This window comes from Armigeres subalbatus, chromosome 3 (genome assembly GCF_024139115.2).
Source record: "Armigeres subalbatus isolate Guangzhou_Male chromosome 3, GZ_Asu_2, whole genome shotgun sequence".
Taxonomy (NCBI): Eukaryota; Metazoa; Arthropoda; class Insecta; order Diptera; family Culicidae; genus Armigeres; species Armigeres subalbatus.
This window is the reverse complement of record NC_085141.1, coordinates 24,743,643-24,765,246: the sequence shown is the minus strand read 5'-3', so window position 1 is coordinate 24,765,246 and position 21,604 is coordinate 24,743,643. Positions and strand designations below refer to the sequence as shown.

The 21,604-nt window shown below is 39.9% G+C and overlaps 2 protein-coding genes across 12 annotated transcripts in view; one reads left to right on the top strand and one right to left on the bottom strand.

Moving 5' to 3' along the window:
* LOC134219152 (high affinity cGMP-specific 3',5'-cyclic phosphodiesterase 9A) overlaps window positions 1-21,604 on the bottom strand; it is a 782,997-nt gene that overhangs the window by 44,321 nt on the left and 717,072 nt on the right. The window lies entirely within an intron of this gene.
* Window positions 5,942-20,600, top strand: LOC134226495 (uncharacterized). Its single transcript, XM_062707308.1, has 2 exons — window positions 5,942-6,258; window positions 20,067-20,600. The coding sequence occupies exons 1-2, from the start codon at window positions 6,114-6,116 to the stop codon at window positions 20,564-20,566; spliced, it is 645 nt and encodes a 214-aa protein (XP_062563292.1). The 5' UTR covers window positions 5,942-6,113; the 3' UTR covers window positions 20,567-20,600.

Below are 21,604 nucleotides of genomic sequence, written 5' to 3'. Positions count from 1 at the left end.
CTTTTGACTTTCGATCTTTTGTCTTTCAACCTTTTGTACTTTCGACCTTCTGTCTTTCAACGTTTTGTCCATAACACATTATCAATATCATAATATATCATTATATTCCTAAGAAGTGTTCTTGGAGGTGGCAACAGTACCAGCCATTGTCAACATAGACTGCCTTTGGGTATTGATTGTCGGCTCCAAGAAGCTCTAAACTCTAAACAAATTCTGCACAAAAGGTTCCTTCCCAATCGCCAGATAAATTTTGTTGTGTGTTTTCAACGATTTAAATAAGTGCTTCCATTATTGGTTGGATTATTATTGATAGATTGTCGGAAATACGAAAATAGATAAGGGAAAACGGAAATCTTGAGCCTTATTGACTACTCCATTATGACCAGATCAGCAGTTCTTGCACAGAGAATCAACAGATGTTTGCATGAGACTAGCTCTCATCTTCAATGTACTCATTTGTTAGGTCACACTGGCGCCTGCCACGTCAGAATGCAAGTCAATGTAGGGACAAGGGAGGAAATGATGATGCAATCACTCGCCCACTGCAAGCCGAATATACCTCTGAACTTGACACAGGGCCGGATCTAGGGGGGGTCCGGGGGGGCGTGGCCCCGGGCCTCCACAAATCTTATGTACCAAAACCAACCTTTTTTGTACATTTTAGGGCCTCCACAGGCTTTCGGCCCCGGGGCCCCCCTCCGGCTAAATCCGCCCCTGACTTGACACGAGTTCATGCGGAATTCGTTGGAATTGAATTTTTGAGTTAGGTTTGAGGGACGGGTTAAGGGTTAAGGGTTAAGACGACCCTCGGTCTTGGTTAACGAGCTATGACAGATAGGAGAAAGCAACTGATAGCATTTCTTATTGGATGTAGGAATCGGACTTTTTCGTTCATTTCCAATTCTAGCAGTTACTACTAAAATAGTCAAGTTGAAGGTATAGAAAACGGTATGGAAGTCCATTTTCAATTCTAGTGATTGCTAGAACATGAGAAATATAGAGAAAGATACAAAGTAGGAGAATGGAACGGACCTGGGATTGAACATAAACTAGTTCTTCTAAGTATTGGTCCTAGTAGAAACAAAACTTCTGTTCGGGACCAGTATTGCCATTTAACCCTTATGTGAGTGACGGGGTACCCGGGTACCCATTCTGATATTGAAAGTTAAATAACTTGTTGTAGATAAGTTCAAATACTTTGAAACTTTCTGACATCTCGTAGAATGTTGAGACGAAGCGATGGGCAAAGTTTGAGGTCCAGGTTGCGATTAGAGCGCTTATTGGGGGTCGAAAACTATTTATACCCCTTAAACGGGTAACGGGGTACCCGGGTACCCAATCATACGACAGAGGGCCTGTATATTTATATGAGTGTTTGATTATATGAATCATTGCGTATGTCACTGGGACAAAGGCTGCTCACGTGCATGTACATAGTTTTGGAGGTGTGTGTGTTTTAGAGGCCAACGGGTGGCCACCTGGAATATCCGGAACATCCGTAAAAATGGTCAATTCGTAAATTCCATCGTACAGCGACGGGATTTTTTTAGAACCATTTTCTGCCGAAGCCTGAGTATGGAATTGATGCTTTGACCCACTTCCGGCCTTTGTGTCCACTGGGTGGTCCCCTGGAAGATCCGGAATATCCGTAAAAATGGTCAATTCGTAAATTCCATCGTACAGCGACGGGATTTTTTTAGAACCATTTTCTGCTGAACCCTGAGTAGGTAATTGATGCTTTGACCCACTTCCGGCCTTTATGTCCACTGGGTGGTCCCCTGGAAGATCCGGAACATCCGTAAAAATGGTCAATTCGTAAATTCCCTCGTACAGCGACGGAACTTTTTTAGAACTATATTTTTTGCTGAACCCTGAGTATGGAATTGATGCTTCGACCTACATACGGACCCTGGATGATCCGGAACATACGTAAAAGTGCAATTCGTAATTACATCGTAAAGCGATGCGATTTTTTTAGAATTATTTTTTGTCGAGACCTGAGTATGGAATTGATGCTTTGAGCCACATGCGGACCATTGTGTCCACTGGGTGGTCTTCTGGAAGATCCGGAACATACGTAAAAATGGTCAATTCGTAAATTCCATCGTAGAGCGACGGGACTTTTTTAGAAGGTTTTTTTTTTGTTGAACCCTGAGTATGGAATTGATGCTTCGACCTACATACGGACCATTGTGTCCACTGGGTGATCCCCTGGAAGATCCGGAACATCCGTAAAAATGGTCAAATCTTTAATTCCATCGTACAGCGACGGGATTTCTTTTAGAATTATTTCTTGCTGAACCCTGAGTATGGAATTGATGCTTCGACCTTCATACGGACCATTGTGTCCACTGGGTGGTCCCCTGGAAGATCCGGAACATCCGTGAAAATAGTCAATTCGTAAATTCCATTGTACAGGGACGGGACTTTTTCAGAATAATTTTTTGCCCAACCCTGAGTCTGGAATTGATGCTTCGACCTACATACGGACCATTGTGTCCACTGGGTGGTCCCCTGGAAAATTCGAAACATCCGTAAAAATGGTCAATTCGTAATTACATCGTACAGCGACGGGATTTTTTTTAGAATTATTTTTTGCTGAACCCTGAGTATGGAATTGATGCTTCGACCTTCATACGGACCATTGTGTCCAATGGCATCAATTTCATACTCAGGGTTCAGCAAAAACAAACCTTCTAAAAAAGTCCCGTCGCTGTACGATGGAATTTACAAATTGACCATTCTTACGGATGTTCCGGATCTTCCAGGGGACCACCCAGTGGACATAATGGTCCGTGTTTAGGTCAAAGCATTTATTTCATACTCAGGACTCGGCAGAAAATAATTCTAAAAAAATCCCGTCGCTGTACGATGAAATTTACGAATTGACCATTTTTACGTATGTTCCGGATCATCCAGGGAACCACCCAGTGGACACAATGGTCCGTATGAAGGTCGAAGCATCAATTCCATACTCAGGGTTCAGCAAGAAATAATTCTAAAAGAAATCCCGTCGCTGTACGATGGAATTAAAGATTTGACCATTTTTACGGATGTTCCGGATCTTCCAGGGGACCACCCAGTGGCCTCTGAATTCAACCTGTTCTTTGAAACCACACTCACACACAAGCGCATACATAGACACAGCGATTCACACCAACATACACACATACAAACACCCACAGACAAATAAATGCCCATTGTAAGGCGGTTGGGTACCCGGGTACTGAAAACCAAAAAAAAACTAGTTACAAACTGGGTGGTGCGAATAGAATCGATTTGGTTGTCAAACTGAAGCCAAACTTTTCTATTGTGCAGGAGCCAAACGTTGGAGATTGTGGTTATGTTCGTTTCAGATCTTATATTGAGGAGTATTGTTATTATTTGGGAAACCATTCAAAGCCACCGTTCGCATCGCATTGTTATATTCCTTCCCATTCACCCGACATCGCTATTAGGAGTGTGTTCGTTGCTGAGATTAATTTGGCTAAGGGTTTCCTCAACCGTATAATCGTAATGATCCGGTACTCACATGTAGCGCATTTTGTGATAATGCTATTCGCTACCATGCAGTCTGCGTTGGATTATCTGTGGAAGAAGGTCTTGCTTGTCTCCATCGGAACATCTATTGGGTATGCAACAGGTACCGAAATATGTTCGAATCTAAACGCTCCCGCTTACATATAAGTGATCCCGAAGAGACGGAAAGGAATGATATCAACCATATTAAGTTCGAGATTACCAAAATGCAATCATTGATGGATAAAGCGAGATACCGGTTATTTGGTCAACGAACTGATAGATCAGTGTGAAGTCGAGATCCAGGACACTACGATTCGGTTACGCCAAAAATATGTGGGCCTGGGCATGCAAGTGCCCTTATTCTAGATATCTACAGTGACTGCCTATAAAGTGATGAATCAGGGCAATTTGAAAGTACATTATTGATCAGTATGTCCGATGAGCCTAAAGCAACCACATCAGATCTACTACAAGTACTTCGGATATGGTAATTAGTGATATTCTTGCAAGGGACCTTACTGCAGTATGTTCTACCGAAAATGTGGTGCTGAGGGCCCCATGATTCGCACCAGCCAGACCGAACCGAGAAGTCTGTCTGGCCTTTGGACGGGCTCACGCATGCAAGTAACTCAGCTTTTGCAGTAATCGATAGTAGAATCAAAACGGTAATCAATTTCAAAAGTGAAGTTTGATGAAGAAATAATCCAAAACAACGGGATGAAAACTTCTTAATAATTCTAATCTTTTTGGTTACTAACATATGTTTCCAGATCTTTGTATTTACTATCCACGATGAATGCAAAACTTTGTATGTGCATCAACAAAACTTTGTTTTACTAGATAAACCGATAGCAAATTTACCATTATGCTTTGAATAATAATTATTAACGAAATTACTAGAAAGATGGTATATGAATTAGTGTTACTCATCACATTATGGAAAACCAACAACAAGAACTAAGTCTTTTTATTTGAAGAACTAAACATAGCGATGAATTCCATATTCTAAATAATAATCTTAACAATAAGTAAGTTTGCATATTTCAAAGATTAATTTCGATGTGCTTACTTATTCGTATACCACCTCAAGGATAACAAACCTCTGAAACACGATAGCCAAGTACGTTGTATTCAAAACACGCACATCTATCAACTTGTATTTCAACAATTAGTTCGAACTCGTTTTCCAAACCACCGACTTTATGGAGCATAAAAAATTAACCTCTTACGATCTCTAACGACTAGTCGCAGAAGTGAATCTAACAATAAATTGTTGCTTTGAAGGATCAGATACGCAAGGTACGGGTTGGCATAGCCTCCCAGAATATGTAGTTTGTGTGTGTATCAAGCAATTATCAATCCAACTTATATTTTAATTAATCAAAGTTCAAAAATAAAATATGTAAATTAAGTTATTTATTGTGATTTTCCATATTTACATATAGATTGATCTGATTTTATTGCTACATGTGTAGCAAGATGATATAGTCTCCATACTATCCGTATTCTCTTCCGTTTTATGGATGTTTTTTTTTCGTTTTAATATCCACTAATCATCACAAATTACCTTATACTTCTGTATAGAAATGCAAGTCATGCTCTAACGGAGCTATCAATACCATACTTTCACCACAAATCTATCATGAAAAAGTATCCTTCAAGTTTGAAATTGACAGCTTTAGCATCTTATTTAATTCATTTTGCATTAGGTCAAGCATTTCGCTTCTTTCGCATATAAACTGCAGTAAGCTAAACAAATAGGTGCTTCACACTCTTAAAATGGCGTGGAAAAGAGTCACAGTCAATTTGAAAATCAAACTGTTTACCTTGGTCCAAAAAAGCACCTCTTGCTCTTTTTCGTCATTTGTACATATCCGTCTGGTAGTCGAATCATTCGCACATATCGGACATTAGCACCTCGTACAACGAGCTACTGCTACATGTCGCATCTCGCACACCAATTGCGATGAATCTGTTACCTGGCTTCCGTCACGCAATTCCCATCATCTATTGACACATCTCGGATGTCGCAACTAGTCACTACGAAGAAAGGTGCAACCTCCGTAAGCTGTTTAGGGAATTCCATTCCTATTCCCACGCTGGAATCTTGCGGAATCATCTGCTCACACAACTGAGTCAACTAGTGATTGAACTGCAGTGAAACCCGTTCTCCTTCAATCGGTTAGAACAATCTTCAATCAAAAACCACTTTGCCTTTGTTGACGTTTTGATCTCCAAATTTGAAACCTCCCCCCGAAAAAGCTCCTAGCACCAACCTTTTACGGTTGGTTGTTTGCGCGCTTAGTACGACGTATTTCGTTGGTGACGTCACAGTGCCACTCAAGCACCATTCACCCGGGCACTAGGCACTAAGCACATCGTCGGTAGTAAGTACCGGGTAAGCCAAGAGGAATTTGCCATCCCCGGCTCAGTCAGGTCCGAGCCGGTGTCGCGTTTAGTTCACGATTTTTTCCCGCGCGATCGTACGTTTTAATTGCGGCCCTACGCCCCACGGAGCTTATTGGATCAGGAGTAGTAAACGCAGTGGAGCTGTAACGAATCACAACAAAAGCGGCCAGCTATTTAACATCATGCGGCGGACCGGTTTGCTTGGCGGAGGCGCAGGGGCGGCGAGGCTTTGGGCCAGTTGTTGGTGCCTCAGTTTGGCATTGTTGTCATTTTCGGCGCTGGCCACGGCACAGTTTAGCGACGAAGACGACGGCTTCGATTTGGACGGTGAGATTACGGTTGTTCGGAGATTGCGATGGGGTAGACTGGTTCAAGACGTGTGTGTTGAATGGAGGCTGAATCTGGCAGTGAAACGAATTGTGATATTTCGTGATTTTGGAGAAGAACACATGTTCAGTGAATTAGGAAACTGTGACTTTGACAGATGTTAAAAACTTGGATGCAGTGCGTTGAACTCTTTCTCACTCGATATTTTACAGCAAACAACTTGCACACTTGCACAGTTTCCAGTATAAAGCTGTGCAAACAAAACATTACTAACGACGAAAGCTTGCAAATAATGGTGAATTATACACGCAGCTTAAGAACACTGTGCAACAAGTTGTGGCTTTTGATCGGTCTTGATGTGCTGAATATAGTTTATGATCAATTGCGCAAAAAATGAACCAAAAAATTAAGTATGGAAACAATTAATACGAAAAGTTTATTGGACCGAAGAGGCATCCAATCATGTGCTAAATGGTTAACATGATTCTGACCAAGATGAATACAGTACTTGGTGCTCCAATCTGCCAAGTTTGTGGAAGAGAAGAAGGCAGAAGTGAAAAATTCGTTTTCAGTGCAAAACGAAAACAAAATCCAAGATGGCTGAATCGTGAATTTGGCAGGTTGGAATACCTAGTGGTGTATTCATCTTGATTCTGACGTTCCGTTCCGTAGTAAAAGTCTACCTGGCAGATAAACCCTGTTTCTCGGTGTGATGTGGCTTTAATCTTGCCGATCAATACAGGGTGCATTTGCTATATGATGAACCCGGAAACATTGTTGTTATACAGATACAAGTGGGAAGAATAAAAGCCATTCTGGCTTCACTGCCAGCAAACAAAAAATAATGGCAACAAGAAAATTAAAAAAAAAACTTGGTGGCTGTCAGTATGAGCAGTTGTTTCGTTTGCTCCAACTACATATTTGCCATCTTTAGCACCATAGCCATATATTCAACAACAAATATACAGTCAAACCTCCATGAGTCGATATCGAAGGGACCATCGACTCATGGAAATATCGAAATGTGGAACAGAAAATCCTTGGAAAGCTGTTCACAGTAATACAGAAAATACTTTTTAATATGGTATAATTTGCTTCCATGAGTCGATATCGAGTCATAGAACATCGACTCATGGAAGTTTGACTGTAATTATATGCAATACATAAACTTGCTACCAAACAGCTTGATTTACTTAACTTTTCAAACTTTATCGTAATTTCTAAAACGTTAATAAAATACTTATCTCCGATTGGTGATGTATGTTGATTGTTTACTTTGCTATACTTTCGGCTTCACTCTTCGCGGGTCTCTATTCACAAACAACGTCTCTGGATAAACCATTCCCTATGGATGCAAATGGATCAAGCAAATTGCCATACACTGCACTTCAAAGGCCTTCCGTTCATTCTCAGTAGTGATGCTGATGCCCAACACATCAGCTGAGGTAGCTCGAAAATCAATCTGATCGTCTCCAGATTGATGGAATACTTCAGTAGTATCGATCTGGATACAAGTGCATCGCCCAACCTTTATGAAATTTGCTAGAGGAAAGCTATTTATTTATTTCTCAATAAATAAAAGTCTTCTCTATTCAACTCGGTCCATGGCTGCACGTCGCCAACTACGCAGTTTACGGAGGGTCCGCAAATCGTCGTCCACCTGATCGATCCACCTTGATCGCTGTGCACCTCGCCTTCTTGTTCCCGTCGGATCGTTGTCGAGAACCATCACCGTTATCGGGTTATTGTACGGCATTCTCACTACATGCCCGGCCCACCGCAGTCTTCTGATTTTCGCGGTGTGAATGATGGTTCTCCCAACAGATGTTGCAACTCGTGGTTCATTCGCCTCCTCCGTGTATCGTTTTCCATATGCACCCCGTCAAGTGCACGTTGATCCTCCACGAGCAATGCCCAGGTCTCGTTTCTGAAGACGACTACTGGTCTAGTAAGTGTTTTGTAGATAGTCAGTTTGGTACGGCGGCGAACTCTATTCGATTTCCTGCCATGATGCGTCCTTATCGGAGGTCACCAGTGAGTATTCTTTAACCTTCCACCAATACAAACCCTTTGGAGGAAGGCTAACATTGTCCTCTCTTAAGCCGCTTCCTATCATGTACTTCGTCTTCGACGTGTTGATGATTAGTCCAATCCATTTAGCTTCCCTTTTCAGTCTGATTTAGGCTTTCGCCATCTTCTCAAAATAACTTGCCATAATATCAATGTCGTCTGCGAAACCGGACTTCATGAAAATCGTACAAACGGTGTCAATTTCTGCCCTTCGTATTACTCCCTCCAAAGCGACGTTATATAGCAGGCACGAAAGACCATCACCTTACCATAACCATCTGCGCATTTCTAAGGGACTCGAGAATGTCCCAGAAACTCGAACTACACACATCATTCGATCCATCGTTGCCTTGTCCAACCGTATCAGTTTATCCGGCATTCCGTGTTCGTGGAACTTTTCTTGCAACAAATAGCGACAGACGACAAGATTGCGGAAAACGACCTTACGTTTAACATTTTCCGATAAATAGGTCTTCCTTCGATGCATTGTAGAGAGATTGGAAATGGGTTTATTGTCAACCGGGGGTAGAGGAAGGAGAAATGTGGGAATATTTGGTGTTGTTCCAGTAAAATTTCAGAAAGAGTTGAAAGATAGTTGGATAAGGAAAGGATTTTAGGAAAAAATGGTTCACTCCCTACTGCCTACTTTGTATCCGCAGAGTAGGAACCAGTACACGAATCTTCCGTGAGGAATTGATCACTGCACAAAATACTTAAAACAATCTTCTCCTTCGAGTGAAGAAAAAGTATCGTTCTGGAAAAAAATTGAACTTCAAGGGTTGACGTTACTCCATTCGTTAACATTAACGGAAAAATAGATGAAAACAACTAAAGTTGATTTGTTGCAATAGTATTCAGAAGACACACTTAGATTGGTTTCTAATCACAAAAAGAAAGGGCTAATTAGCCAAATTCATGTATTGAAAAGTGCAATCTTCCTTCAGTGCCAGTTGGTACCAGGCCATTTGGCCAAAAGCTGTGTTGTTGGCCAAAAAATACTGTGTTGTGAGAAATGCGAAACGACATTTATCACTTCGCCATCACATAAGACATATGAAATTAGAAGTCTGAAATCACAAATGAGGAGTGCGAAGTAGGAGGTAAGATATGAGACATGAAAAGTGCGTAGTGTGAAATGAAAAAAGAGGTGAGATGTGAGAAGTCAGAAGTGAGAAGAAATCAGGTGAAATGGATAATGATAAAAAATGAAGTGAGATGATGAAAGGGAGATGCGACCTGTGAGAGTAAGAAATAAAAATCGAGAAGTGTGATATAAGAAATAAGAAGTGAAGTAGAAAATTAGCAATAGGAGGTGAAATGAGGAAGTAAGTAGTGAATAATGAGAAGTGAGAAATGAAAATTAAGTAGTGAGAAGTGAGGAATCACTAGTGAAGTGTGAGTAGTCAGAAGTATTAAGTAAGAAGTGAGAAGGGAGAAATTCGAATTAAAAAGTGAAAAATAGATCCTAATTTCTTTCTTCCTGAGTTTTCTCTTTTTTTCTTCTTTCACCTTATTTAATAATTCTACCTTATTACGTTTATTTTCTACCTTTAACTTCCATCTTTCTTTTTGTTCTTTCTACTTCTTTCATATTCCTTATTTTTCAATTTGTCTTCTATCCGATTCCATACCCCTTCGCCTTCTTTCTTTTCTTCCTCTCCTCCTCCTTCTTGCTTATTCTTCTTCATTCCTACTTCTCCTTTTATCCTTCTTCATGTTTTTATATCCTTCATGCGCCATGCTTCCTTCCTACTTCCTTTTCTTGCAACAGGTTGCATTCGACCCGAAATTCTTCCTAATTTTTCGCTATCAAAAATTGGCCCAATCGGCCATTACGTTCCAGAGTTATTAAAAAAACATTGTTTTTTCTCCATTTTTGTCATAGGTCCCCCATTGAAAAAAAAATCAAAATCGACTGCTGCAATGCATTCAAATAAACGCAAATAAATTGATGGAAATTGCTGAATCTATCTCGCTGAAGTTCAATTTTTACCTCTCCTTGGTGCTTTTCTTGTACCTCTTATGTGTTTTATTGTTTTCTAATACACGCGAAAGGCACCATCACCGCTAGGTGAATTATTATCGGTTTTTCTTCTCTCTTCCTACTTCTTTATTCTCCCGTCGCCCTACTTTCTTTTTCTTTCCTCTATTTCACACTTGTTTTTTCTTTTTTCGTTCCTCCTTCTTCCATCTTTTTCTTTTCCTTTCTTTTCTCGTTTTTTTTTTCATTTCCTTCTAAAATCTTCTTTATTCTCCTTCTTATTTGCTCATTTTTGCATTTGGCCAAATGACTTTAAACATTTCATTCTTTAATGTAGAGTAATCTGCCTGGTTTAACAGATTTTTGCAGAAATCATCATTAGAATCAAATTATGGGTAGGAAGGAAGCAGAATAAGTTTTCTATTCTTCAATTCCAAGCAGAATAATCTATAAAATATGGAAATCTGAAAATGGTAAATTTGCTGGCATGACGTGAAATGATCAATAGGAACGCATCCTTACTAATAGTGGACCCTTTAGGCATATTTACATGGATACATTTGTCTAAGAAATTCAATGAACACAACTCAACTAATATTCTAACAATACAATTATTTGGAATTATTAAAAAAGAACACAAGATTTTTCATATTTGGAATATTTTGAGGGCTTCAAGGAAAGTTTATACCCTGAACATGGACCAAAAAATATATGGGGTCTGACTATTCACTCAACCAACGAATGGGAGATTTTCTTTATTTATATATTAAAACTACGAAATCTGTATAAAAACTTGGGGAGTCCAAAATTAAAAGATTCTTATACATAGAAAAAGCTTTTCATGCTGAAACTAGCTACTATATGTACCTGGTTTTTATGGTTTCGAAACTTCTGTTACAACTGTTAAAAATGACTAAAGCCGTAAGTCTTTACATTTTGTTATTAATATTTTATCGCTTAAAGGATTAAGGTAAAAAAATATTCAGTTATTTAAATATTGCTTGGCACGGCAAATGCTGGGTAAAGCGTACCATTGGTACTTCGCGTACCTGAATGAATAAAATAGACCCCATCTCGTGGTTCTTAGTCTCTTACCCAGCAACTCCTATCCCTACCTACCCATGGTGCTGGCCGGGATACAAGCAACCTTAGGGAAGATCGGGTAACATAGTGATGGCCGATATGCAAAGGCGCGTGATCGGGTGGTGGCCGATCAATGAAAGAATGTGCAGGTTGAGGATCAAAGGTTCTTCAACTTCAGCATAATCAACGTCCATAGACCCCAACGTCGGAAGCACTGATGATGATAAGGACGCATTCTACGCGCAGCTGGAACGTGAGTACGACAGCTGCCCAAGCCACGACGTCAAAATCATTATAGGAGATTTCAACGCTCAGGTTGGCCAAGAAGAGGAGTTTAGACCGACTATTGGGAAGTTCAACACTCACCGGCTGACGAACGAAAACGGCCTACGACTAATTGATTTCGCCGCCTCCAAGAATATGGCCATTCGCAGCACCTACTTCCAACACAGCCTCCCGTATCGGTACACTTGGAGATCACCACTGCAGACAGAATCACAAATCGACCACGTTCTGATTGATGGACGGACTTTCTCCGACATTATCGACATCAGGACATATCGTGACGCTAACATTGACTCTGACCACTATCTGGTGATGGTTAAACTGCGCCCAAAACTATCCGTCATCAACAATGTTCGGTACCGACGACCGCCGCGGTACGACCTAGAATGACTAAACCTGACGTCGCCACTGCATACGCGCAGCATCTCGATGCAGCGTTGCCGGAAGAGAGTGAGCTCGATGGGGCCCCTCTTGAGGACTGCTTGAATACAATTAGAGCAGCCACAAACGACGCAGCGGAGAACAACGTCGGGTATGTGAGACGAAGTCGACGGAACGATTGGTTCGACGAAGAGTGCATACAGATTCTGGAGGAGGAGAACGTAGTGAGGGCGGTCGCGCTGCAGCAATGTACCCGGCAGAACGTAGAACGTCATAGACGGAAGCGGAGTAGACCCGCCTCTTTCAGCAGAAGAAACGCCGCCTGGAAGAAGCGAAGTGCGAGGAGATGGAACAGCTGTGCCGTTCTCAAGAAACACGCAAGTTCTACCAGAAGCTCAACGCATCCCGCAAAGGCTTCGTGCCGCGAGCCAAAATGTGCCGGGATAAGGATGGGAGCATCTTGTCGGACGAACGTGTGGTGATCGAAAGGTGGAAGCAGGACTACGAGGAACATTTGAATGGCGCTGAGAGTACAGGCAGTGAAAGTCAAGGCAGCGGAGGAGATGACTACGTCAGTTCAGCGGACGATGGAAGCCAACCAGCCCCCACCTTGAGGGAAGTTAAGGATGCCATCCAACAGCTAAAGACCAATAAAGCAGCTGGTAAGGATGGTATCGGAGCTGAGCTCATCAAGATGGGCCCGGAAAAGCTAGCCACTTGCCTGCACAAACTGATAGTCATAATCTGGGAAACTGAACAGCTACCGGAGAAATACTACTCCCTGGGAAGCTTACCAGACTGATCAACGCAACGGTGGATGGTGTGCAAAACTGTGTGGTGAGGATTTCTGACAAACACTCCAGTTCGTTCAAATCGCGCCAGGACTAAGACAAGGTGATGGACTTTCGTGCCTGACATGGACATTGTCGGCCGAAAATTTGCAAAGGTGGCAGAACTGTACACCCGCCTGAAACGTGAAGCAACAAAAGTTGGACTGGTGGTGAATGCGTCAAAGACAAAGTACATGCTAGTGGGCGGAACCAAGCGCGACAGGGCCCGCCTGGGAAGCAGTGTTACGATAGATGGGGATACCTTCGAGGTGGTCGAGGAATTCGTCTACCTCGGATCCTTGCTAACGGCTGATAACAATGTTAGTCGTGAAATACGAAGGAGCATCATCTGTGGAAGTCGTGCCTACTACGGGCTACAGAAGAAACTGCGGTCAAAAAAGATTCGCCACCGCACCAAATGTGTCATGTACAAGACGCTAATAAGACCGGTTGTCCTCTACAGACATGAAACATGGACAATGCTCGGAGTATTCGAGAGGCGGGTGCTTAGGACCATCTTTGGCGGTGTGCAAGAAGACGGTGTGTGGTGGCGAAGAATGAACCACAAGCTCGCCCAACTCTACGGCGAACTTGGTATCCAGAAGGTAGCTAAAGCCGGAAGGGTACGATAGGCAGGACATGTTGCAAGAATGCCCGACAGTAACCCCGCAAAGATGGTGTTTGCTTCCGATCCGGTAGGTACGAGACGGCGTGGAGCGCAGCAAGCGAGATGGGCAGATCAGGTGCAAAACGACTTGGCGAGCGTGTAGCGAATTCGAGGATGGAGAGATGCGGCCTCGAACCGTGTATTGTGGCGTCAAATTGATGATTCAGTGTTATCTGTTTAAATGTAGATTAAATAAATGAATGAATGAAATATTGCTATTCGTTTTGATTATATTTATTATTCTCGACGGAATTGTCTCTTTTTTAAAGGGAAATCATTTCTGTTGTTTATCGTCGTATGTTTAGATGTTTCAAGTTAGGCCTAGCAAACGACGACAAACAACAGAAATGTCTTCCCCATGGAAAAGACACAATTCCCGTGTTGAAAGGTCAGGCGAATCTAGCTTTTTATTATAGAGTCAGATCAAGTATGGTGGTGTTTTTGACACTTGCTGTGTACAGATTTTATGGCGCTAATCTAGTAGCCATCAGGAAACCATAGATCCATTGGAAGCATTGATTGTCAAAACTGTCCAGGTTTCAAACAAAGTTAATGGTGGATTGTATTGAAAATCATTATTTTTTCTTCTATTTCAGGCAAACTTATGGGAACAAGCTTTTTCTTTTTAATGACGCGTATTTTTTATTGCATGACGGATTATACTAAGGACACACCTGTGGTATTTGTACCATGGTACAAGAAGACAAGAAAATAATTCCAAGACTATCTTTGATGAAGACAATAATAGATATGGCACTCATTTCAAGATTTTTGTACCATGGTACTTGTACCACCAGTGTGTCATTAGTATTGGTAAACTTGTTTAAAAACCTGGCCGCCCACAAAGAAGTGCTAAATACTCAATGTCCTAGTAATTTTACTTACATCATAGATTTTATGTCCCCCGGGAATGTTAATGGAGTCAAATCTCATGATCAATAATTTATCCGAGTTGTAATGTCCGAATTTTGATATACAGTTGTGCTACGCTCGGTTATGGCGGCTGTTAATCAATCGTTTTTGATACCAGGTTGAAACCATACTAAACTTGATAGCCCTTCCGCACACAATACGACTCGGATACAATGTTCGTTTGGAAGGTCTAGCTTCTAGTAACTGGAGTGATGACAAAACATACGCGTTCAAGTCGTAAAGCTTCGGAATCCATCCAGGGGAGCCATAGTGTTCGGATGCTTTAGTGATCTATTTTCCAGTAAATGGGACTAGCGGGAAGCACAATTTAGACGCGTAGATCAGTATCTCATTTCACCTTGATTTTCTCTCCAGAAAGCTTCGCTTTCAAGCTTGATCTGATCTAAGTGTCGAACCCCCACCCACATTTAAGAATCGCAGATTGACAATAAAAGCTTTTATCCCACGCAAAACTATTTTGTCAGACCTGGCCAACGATCTTTTCTTGGCTGACCCATAGCCCTACTCAACATCATCTATTATAAATGGTACACAAATAAAAACAATTATTGAAATATTAATTCATGAGTTTCTGGTCAACTATTTTCCTACGAAGTGTGGATTTTGTATCCGTAATTCCATATAGGGTATCTGTTCCCATATTAATAACAGTCCGTATATTAATCCCAACCGTCAATAAACGAAATAAAAATCAATTTATTTACAATTTCTCACGTCGCACGTACACCATAATGGATGGAACACATTCTTGAATGTTTGGAGTATTATTCATGATTTCGTTTAAGTAATGTTTTAATTCACAAGAATCAAATTATTAAAAGATTAAAAGATTATAAAGCACTTTTATTTTCATTTTCCTACCTCTGAACTGATGGTTTGATGCACTGCTCGATTGCTACTAGCAGATTCATCTGTTTTCACGCCGTTGTTTTCCACTCAATTTCAAGCTAAAACAATTCTATCCCTTCAAAATTCACTTCACAGCACATAAAGCACATCACATTTTCACCACAGATAACAGATATTGAGGCTGGCATCCGAAACGTGTGTAAATATCGGCAACCGTTAATTCAAATGTATATTAAATTGGAACCGCGTTTGGCAATCGATTTTAGATAGCGCAAGGATCATTGTTATTGAAAACGCAGCCCGAATGCGGCTGTCAAATCTATTGGCTGCGTTCGACGGTTGTTAATCAGCTGCGTCCGTATGTACTGCCGCAATCTGTTGAGTAGATGGCAGTAGTGGGCCAACGTATATCAATTCAAAAGTTTACACAGGATTTTCAATAAAATTTGTTCTAGCTTAAATATCTGTTATCTGTGTTTTCACTATGAATATAATTATGTTTTAAAAACCAACGCGATTTCCTATAGTTTGATATAGGTTTATTTCGAACAACGTCTAAATTATCCTTGTCCGTATTCCAAACTGTTTTACATGGCTTGCAGTACTCTCAAGGGTTGCCGACTAGATTTTTATTTCAAAGCGCTTGAATGAACCTTCACTGTGAAATTCAACTCTTATGTTTGTAAAATAAATTATATCGAAAAGATACATTATGACAAACACAAAATTGAAATGATAAGATGGAAAACTGCTACAAAAACAGCAATTTTGTAATTATATTTCAACTCAAATACAAAACATTGAAGAATTCGGCAGCACTGCAATCATATCGTTACGTATACACACAAGTAATAGTGTGCGTATTTAATGTTGGAAACAGTATTATTGATATAGGTACAGGCATAGGATTAACTGTTTTTGAATGTTATTGAAATAGGTGCATGACGGTGATGATGTTTTTTAGCTAAATACTTCTATAATGTGATGAAAATTTTATTTTTGAAGTTATCAAATTGTTTTAAAAAAAAATTACATCAGCCGAGCATAATTATTCTCATGTTTCTTGATAATTGGGTGAGAAATCAATGCAATTCATATGCGCATTGCCTTATTGTTATTGATATAGGAACAGATACCCTACATGGGTTTGATTTTCTTCGCCATTTTGCCGTAAAAAGGGTAAGCGGGTCCCAGAAGCAAAGAGGATGCCGAATCTAGAATATGAGTAAGGATTAAACATATGCTCTAAACTAACTAACCAACATGAAAATTTTCAATCCGGAAATACAAAATAAACAAAGTCATTTTTTTGTTTTTTTGGTAGGAAATTTGTTTGGAATGAATCCTGGCCAACTAGATTTGTGATATAAAAACTGTACACAGCAAGTGTCAAAACAGTTCGGCCACAGTTTATTTATGGTTAGCGTAAAAAGCTGGATAAAAACTTGTTGTGAAATTTTAAGGTCACTCCTGACAGAATCCAAGTTTTAAAGTGCTCGCGTTTTCGGGGGCACACCACTCGATACGGAGGCGGCGCACAACTGCATTTTTGTTGATTCAGCTTTGCTGCGTCGGAGCATGCGTGGAAAAATAAAAATGACAGTAGTGCGTTGCTTCCGTATCGAGTGGTGTGCCCCCGAAAACGCGAGCACTTTAAAACTTGGATTCTGTCAGGAGTGACCTTAAAGAATGAGTCTTTTAAGAAATGTAATTAAATATTGCCTAATTGTACAAAAAAAAGAAACAATTCAAATTACAAAATGGTTCAAACAAGTTTTTTTTTGGCATCAGATACATTCAAACTATTCTACACTTCTTCTTCTTCTTCTTATTGGCATTACATCCCCACACTGGAACAGAGCCGCCTCGCAGCTTAGTGTTCATTAAGCACTTCCACAGTTATTAACTGCGAGGTTTCTAAGCCAGGTTACCATTTTTGCATTCGTATATCATGAGGCTAACACGATGATACTTTTATACCCAGAGAAGTCGAGACAATTTCCAATCCGAAAATTGCCTAGACCGGCACCGGGAATCGAACCCAGCCACCCTCAGCATGGTCTTGCTTTGTAGCCGCGCATCTTACCGCACGACTAAGGAGGGCCCCAAAATACTATTCTACAAGTGTTATAAATATTAGAAACCCTTGACGACGGTGTATAACTGGTTAAAAAATGCTTATTACTTTCTGATTGAATTTAAAATTGAAAAATTATTACTTGCATTTCAAGATTGTCGAAACAATATAACTATGCCTACCCAAGAATTTATGGATTCATTCAGGGTTTCATACTGAAATAGGATAGGAAATCTAGGCTTGAGCAGGTGTAAATACTGGTGGATAATGTTACTGATATCATGCACTTCCCATCTACCAGACTATGTGCTTCAAGATCATTACATTAAATCCAACGGTTGCGATAGATGCTATGAATATTTGTAACAGTAATTGCACAGAGAAACAGACGTCTCACTCAGAACAAAATTCAATCAAAACCATCTTCACGAAAACATTATCGCCCAATACTAAATGCACAGTAGGTGGGCAAGAGGCAACCAGATGGCGGCAATAGGCAAATGTCAAACAAAAGCAAAGCCGATAGAAGCGCCATCGGTGGCCGATCAAGCATCTACGAAAAATTTAACCCACCGTTAAAAAGGTGATCGATGGAACATGTGTAGAGTGAGACGTCTGTTTCTCTGTGGTAATTGTTTCCGTTGCCAAACTGCATTCGGCGCTTTCGTATCTTAGGAACTGTTCCCATTTTATTTATTCATTAATTTTAGATAAAACCCACCCAGTTATTCTTTACAAAATATTATCACAAGTATATCAATATGTGTTACAAATATCAATGTCAGTGATAATTTAGTTAAAAATTCTTTTTCCCGGATGAGGAAAATATAATTTCATATCCATCAAAACACGATTTTAACACAATGTGATATAATATTAATGAACAGCAATACTTGTAGCACAACCAGTGATAACTTTGTTCTTTTTAATAACATTATTTGTAATAATTTTAGTAACTTTCATCACGTTTCGTGTTACACATCGAGTTATATTTTTATTTAAATAAAAAATATTTAGTAACGTTTTTACTGAAACTAGAAGACATTTTGTAATATTTTTTTGTTATTTTAACTACTAATGGTACATATTTTATAACAACCTGCTATAAAAAAAATCTGTAACCGAAATAAATTCTGATATGAATCTGTTACCATCTACTGCTCAGGAAACTATCTCTTCCAGTGGGTTCGAATATTGTAGGTCATATAGCCATGATGGATTTTTGATCGGTAGCCAACGATGGTCGGCAAATTAATTCTAGTTTATGGGACAAGCTTAAAACACGATGAATGTAAACGTCACATAAAATGACAAGTAGAAGAAAAAATGTATTTTGACATACCCTTGGAAAACCCGGAACATCCTCGATGCCCGTAAGCCGATTCAAGAATTAGAATAAGGACTAGAAAAACTAGAAAAGTTTCTACGTCCGATGGTCCCAGTTTTACTAAAATCGGACAACTTTCTACAAAGTTACACCATTTTGTAACTCTACAAAATGTTGCCTATCGCAACCCGATCAGTAGATGGTTACAGATTTATATCATAACTTGTTATTCTGTTACATTTTTTTTAGAACATAGGTTGTTATAAAACACGTACCATTAGTAGTGAAAATAACAAACATTGTTTCAAAATGTCTTCAAGTTTTAACAAAAATGTTACTAATAGAACTTGATAGAACAAAAATATAACTCGATGTGTTACACGGAAAGTGATGAAAAACAAAAATTATTACAAATTACGTTATTGAAAAGAACAATGTTATAACTGGTTGTTTTACAAATATTATTATTTATAATAATTTTTATCACATTGTGTTATGATCATGTAATGCCGATCATTGAGTTTTCTTTTCTTCATCTGGAGCAAAAAAAATTATAACAAAATTATCGAAAATGTCTTATTTGTAACACGAATGTAACACAAGATATAATGGTAATATAATTTATACTGCAAACCGTTGTTATCTAACTAACTTCATCAAATTTGCTTGACCTCACCACCTCTAACTTGTTAGACAAACTATGCTAGAAACTATAGGAATACAAAAGCTCTGTTTCTGCTAGAGAATTTGATTACAGTAATTTAACAATTTATATACTTATAATCATGTATGGATTTTAATTACTTACATAAAAAAAATCTCTCAAACAATTTTCGTGTACATCCTAATTCATTTAAAATCTCTAGGTTTGATAGCTGCAAGTTTTGGAAGAGCATTTGAGCATTCTCTGACTGATGTATTTTAAAATACGCCTATTCTAATATATAAGAGAAAGTTTCAGAGCTTCTTTTTTTATTCTAAGGACAACAGCTTCTACGATTTTATACTGTTAAGTCTGTTACAAATCATCGGTTATCCAGTAGACAGTGCAAAGTGTCCACTTTGAACAATATTACATCTCGTTGTTTGTTGATGTTGCGTTGTTGTATAAACTCATATATTCAGAAGGAAGTAATAAAAAACCAAAAATGTCAGGATGTGTCCGTTCATAAGAGTTGTTAATCGGTTGAATTTGTGAAAATAAAAAATCTTACTATAAATGACCTCTATGTATAAAACCCATTCACTTCACTTTTTGATCCAGTCTACTATCACCAGGGTCCGTTACCTTCGCCCGTATGTCAACTCTGCTTGTTCAATTTTAGACACAAAGACAATGCGCGCTAACCTCGACGGAGCGGAGACCGAAGGCAACGGCGACAATCACAACAACAGCAGCATGCGATGCTGGAGCTGCGTGGCAAAGCACCGCTCGTGGTCCGACTGCCAAAACATGGACGAGATACAGTACTGCGAGAACCCGGATGCGACCACCTGTATGAAGAGCTCGATTCGGATCGAGGGCCTGCTGGGGCGGGAAACCCGGTACCATCGGTTGGCCGGGTGCGGCCAGAACGAAACTGCCCTCCGCGAGGCGTACTTCGAATTTTTCGAGATAACCTTCGGCGAGAGCGATCGGGTCACGCTGGAGGAGTTCACCACCTGCGAGGGGCCGTTGTGCAACGTGATGGATGAGGCCGCCCTGCTTCGTGGCAAGTGGCGCGTGGTGCACGGCAATGTGCTGATGGGCGCCGGAGGAAGAGCAGCGGGATCGGCGGTCACGCTACTGATGGGCGTTGTGTTAGCAATAGGTTCACGCATGTAATGTGTTCGGCAATAAATCAGCGGTACAATTTCTATTTGATTTGAAGAATTTTTCTCACATTGGAGAAGTTGTAAAGTGCGATGTTAAATGCCCATTAATTATCACGACACAATAATACAACATTTCTTTATAGTTGCTAAGCCTCTCAAAACAAGAAGTTTAAAGTAGAGGCCGGTGTACGTCTTGCGGAACCGGTTTTGCTACTTGATGACGGCGACGACGTAGCAATTCTCATTTTAAATTTGAGGTTATGTGATATTTTTTTCCTCTCTGGCATCCATATTAAAGAATGCATGCAATTAATGCACCCAACCAACGAACAAATTTTAATACAGTTTTGCAGGCTAACCGTGAAAATGTTGTATGAAATTCTTGGCATACCCAAATTTGGCAGATTCTAATACAATCATTTTATTCAAATCTTACAATTCTTTATCAATTTGATGCAATATCAGTTTGAAAGGCTTACCTTGTAGAGTTTGTATATGTCCAGATTTTGAACAAAATTGTGAGATTAGGTGAAGTAGTTAATGTTTTAAATTTATTTTTATTTCATTGGTAGTTTTTGTTCACAGAATCGACATTTCAGAAGATGGAAGGAAATCCAAAAAGAATACAACTTTGGAGAAAGATGTATAAGATTCTTCTGATTAGAATTACAAACAAAAAATCATTTTATTACAATGCGACAATTATTTATAGCCATCGGAGAGATGAATGGAAAATCAAATAATTCTCCTGCTACCTTATTCAAATTTGATTGCCGCGTACCCTTAGTTTGCGATCCACCTTTCAAGTATGCATTGTGGCTGTTTCAACCGCGAGCGTAATAAATCAACTTCGAGGGGATATTTTAACCCGCCGTATCTAATTTCCACGATGAGCGGGGCGGGGAGGAATTTCCCCCACGTCCATTCTGATCGATCTTGACAACAATTAAAACATGAGTTGTCATTCATCAATATCGTGCTGTGCTATACCAAATTGCACTCTGCTAACTGCGAAAACAATTATTTTCCGATGGCAACTAACGACCAC